The sequence below is a fragment of the Solanum lycopersicum genome, chromosome 8 (genome assembly GCF_036512215.1).
Source record: "Solanum lycopersicum chromosome 8, SLM_r2.1".
NCBI lineage: Eukaryota > Viridiplantae > Streptophyta > Magnoliopsida > Solanales > Solanaceae > Solanum > Solanum lycopersicum.
In genome coordinates, this window is record NC_090807.1 from 59,218,270 (window position 1) to 59,221,982 (window position 3,713).

A 3,713-nucleotide genomic window follows, 5' to 3' on the forward strand; every position below is an offset into this window, starting at 1 on the left:
TTTATCTATGTAACTGGTATAAATTTGTATATGGGCGAACAAGATTGGACGAGGGAGGTGAGAGGGAAACGAGAGAGGGCAAATAGTGGAGAAAGGCGAACTGTATGTACATCTGTCAGATAATTGGGAAAGGGAGATGGAGAGAGGCAAGCGATATTGGGAGATGGAGGAAAGAGAGAGCAATATTGGAAGAGGGAGGAGAGAGGCGAGCAATACAAGGCAGAGAGACTAATTGTGTGCATATATTAAGAGGAGAGAGGCGACGTAATTCCAGCTTAAAGTAAGTTGCGAGTCGTAATTAATTTAACTATAGCTATGTTAGCTAATTAACTAGTATATGCAGGGGCAGACGGGTGGGGGTGCCACGGCACCCAGTGATCTCGAAAAATTCGTTGTATATATATGTATAATAATTAAATATATATTTCTTTTGCCACCCATTGATTATATTACGAAATAGCCCAATTGGCAAAGGAGAGGGATGACCATCCAATCATTGCAAGTTCTCAAACCTTAGCAACAACATCTATTTTTTTGCTTGCTCCTTTTTTTTTCTTTTCTTTTTCTTCATTTATTCTTATTTATTTACTATTCTTTATTAATTCAAATTGACTCATTTTCATAATTAATTTTTAATTTTTTTACTTTCTCTTGCACTAATTATTAATTTATTGATATGAGTGTAACATATTAATTTTTTTCTAAATTAGTGAGTACTGAATTATGAGCATCAAATAAATATTATTAAGAATATATTTAAATAGTAGATTTTAGAAAAACATAAGTTTCAAAAAAAAATTAATTTAAAGTGAATGGAAGATAGAATATATTATGTTAATGTTGTTATATGGTTTATTGCTCAAATTTTTAATGTGAATTTTTTTCTCAAAGTTTCAGCGAATAAGACATCTTTTTTTTTGGTTTCCCACCCGGTGTCCGGAGCCCACATTGAAGCTCCGACTAAATCCGGATCACATAATATCTAAAAGAAGACATTACTATATGCACATTCGATCGATTTGTTTATAAAAATAAAAAAAATTAATAACCTGAATCGTAACCCAAAATTAAAGCAACCGGTCCTTTTATCTTACTTGAACGGTGTGACACCCCCGACCTTCAAATTCTAGATTCGTCTCTGAGTATATGATAGCTTATGATCCGGGTAATTTTTCCTTAGAAATAATCAAGCAAAATTGATTTAAAATTTAGTGAGTAATAAAATGCAATTTTAATTACTAATATATCCTTAAAACATGTAGTGAGTAATAAAATGCAATTTTTGTTAGAATTTATTATAGAGATTGGAATATTCACCCTTTGAAATCAATAAATATGATTGTTGTGATACTATTCCGTTGTTGATTGTTATTTTCTCGATGCGAATTTTATTGTCAATAAATTCATAACAAATTAAAAAGATGTTATCCTTATCAAAATTACCAATTTTGAAAGTGGCAGCTGATCTTGTCTTATATGTCTTCTAATGACTAATGTAGTCAATCTTAAATCTTATGATAGGAGCATGCACAATTTTGAGTACCAATATCATCTGCAACACAAGGAGCCTCTGCCTTTCCGCCTTGGTACCAATGTTTTCGTTGTTGGACTAGTTCACTGATGAAATTGTCAAGCATTTCTCGTGTGATGCCTGGCATAACGACAACATGTGCCATATCTTTGACGCATGAAAGTTGCCATCGACGCACAAATTCATGATCATGAGGCCTTTCAAGTACGACTATGATACTAATCTCATTCAGCATAACACTTATTCCTGCTTGTTGAAGACCATCTTTCAAATATTTGGCATTGTCGAGACATCTTTTAACATCCTTTTGCAGGCCAATTTGACCTTTTGTGCTCAAGCTATACCACAAGAAAATTGGAGTTAAACCGTTCCGACTACCAGAAATAGTGGCATCCACAGAAGCAATGTACTCCACATTTGTTGAGAGATTATTGATGTAACTTTTTCTTGTAATTTGGACACCACAAGGCATTGGACATCCCAAAAACTTATGACCAGAAATTGTGACACTTCCAATTGGCTTCTTGAAACTAATCATCTGTTCAGATATAACAAAGAATAATTAGATTGTTGCTTTGAGAATTACTTACGAGTTTGTTAGAAGTAAGAAGCAATTGAAACTCACATTGTTTATAAAAGGGGTCATAAGACCACATAGTGCTGCATCACAGTGGATGTAAAACCTATCTTGTGAATAGCCACATTCTTTGAATGTTTCAAGAATAACATCCAGGTCATCGATTGCTCCTTTGAATGTAGTTCCTATAATTAAAAGAACCATCAATTGAAAAGACATAAGATGACTGATTTGATCACATAAAAGAAAAAATGAAAAATGATGAAGAGGTTGGAGTATAGGTATATACCAATTGTGACATTTATAATAGCTGGTTTATCCTTATTTTGAAGTAACTTTGCTCTTAAATCTGAATAATCCATCTCTCCATTTACGGATGTGTTGATTGTTTCTGAATCCATTCTATACATTCTTGCAGCTTTGAAGACTGAGTAGTGAGAGTCTTTTGATGCATATAATATTCCTTCAGGAAGTAACTCTCTCCTGCAAAATTATATTTAGAAAATTTAAGAACACCAAAAACATTAATAGATGTTATTATATTATATGAACTTACCCTAACAAAATACCATGGAGATTGCCTTCGGTGCCACCATTGGTAACATATCCCCAACATTGATCCTTTTCAATTTCCCAAAGTTGTGCAAACCAATTCAAAACAGCTACTTCAAAGTCTTTTGAATGAAAATCGACAGTGTTTTGAAGGAAAGGATCACCACAATTGTTTAGGTGAAACTGCAAAAGTGGTGCTAAAGAAGCATAGTGATCATAACATATGTTGACTGGATAACCTAAATGATAATTGACTCGTTGAGTAAGTGTGTCCAAATAATTGACCAATGTAGTGTCCAAGGAAGGACCGTCATTCTTCAATCCAGGCTCCATCACCTCAAGTTCCAAGTTCTTCCTTGGCCCTGCCCCTGATTGTGACACATTCTGTTTCTTGTTGTCCACATTTGGAAGCAAACATCTCCGTGCTAAACTTCTCGGTGTCGGCTCAAAATCCTGTCAAGAATCACAATTCAATTTAAGATATAATCAAGTAAAAAAAACAACATATTCTTAAGTGAGAGGCTACCCATTCTTGTGAGTTACACTGAGTTTCATTTGAAAAAGTAAAGAAGAATATAATTGAACTATTTGTGCATGTAACATAACATATGAATAGTATGTACCATTTTAAGTGAGAGGCTACCCATTCTTGTGAAGCAGAAATTAACTTTTTAGTTATTGCTAATTTTTAGAATAGACAAGCAATTGCTAACTGAATTATGTGTTCATATGTCTGAGCTACTATATATATATATCTAAGAGATTGAATGTTTTGTGCGCACACATTTTTCTATTGTAAAAATGGGTAGGTCATTTTTTAAAAAAAAAAAAATTAAAAACCCGATGGGTAGGTAAGATTAATTAATTATGAGAAATATAAAGTCAAATCCAAATAATGAAATAAACATGCAAAGACTAGCCAGTGCCACAATACGAGTGTTCAAACAATTTATTGATTTATATTAATAGAAGAATTATACCGCTTTTAATAGAAGCCAAATATCTAACTACAACCACTTAACTGTTAGTAATTCTATATCTGCCTGGCATATA

At 33.0% G+C, this 3,713-nt stretch overlaps 1 protein-coding gene across 1 annotated transcript; it reads right to left on the reverse strand.

Annotated features, from left to right (window-relative positions):
• Window positions 1-1,266: 1,266 nt before the first annotated feature.
• Window positions 1,267-3,428, reverse strand: LOC101265461 (histidine decarboxylase-like). Its single transcript, XM_004245233.5, has 5 exons — window positions 3,284-3,428; window positions 2,665-3,113; window positions 2,398-2,591; window positions 2,157-2,293; window positions 1,267-2,069 (listed from the first exon to the last, which is right to left on the reverse strand). Exons 1-5 carry the CDS (start codon window positions 3,305-3,307, stop codon window positions 1,506-1,508), a joined length of 1,368 nt encoding a protein of 455 aa, XP_004245281.1. The 5' UTR covers window positions 3,308-3,428; the 3' UTR covers window positions 1,267-1,505.
• Window positions 3,429-3,713: the final 285 nt, after the last annotated feature.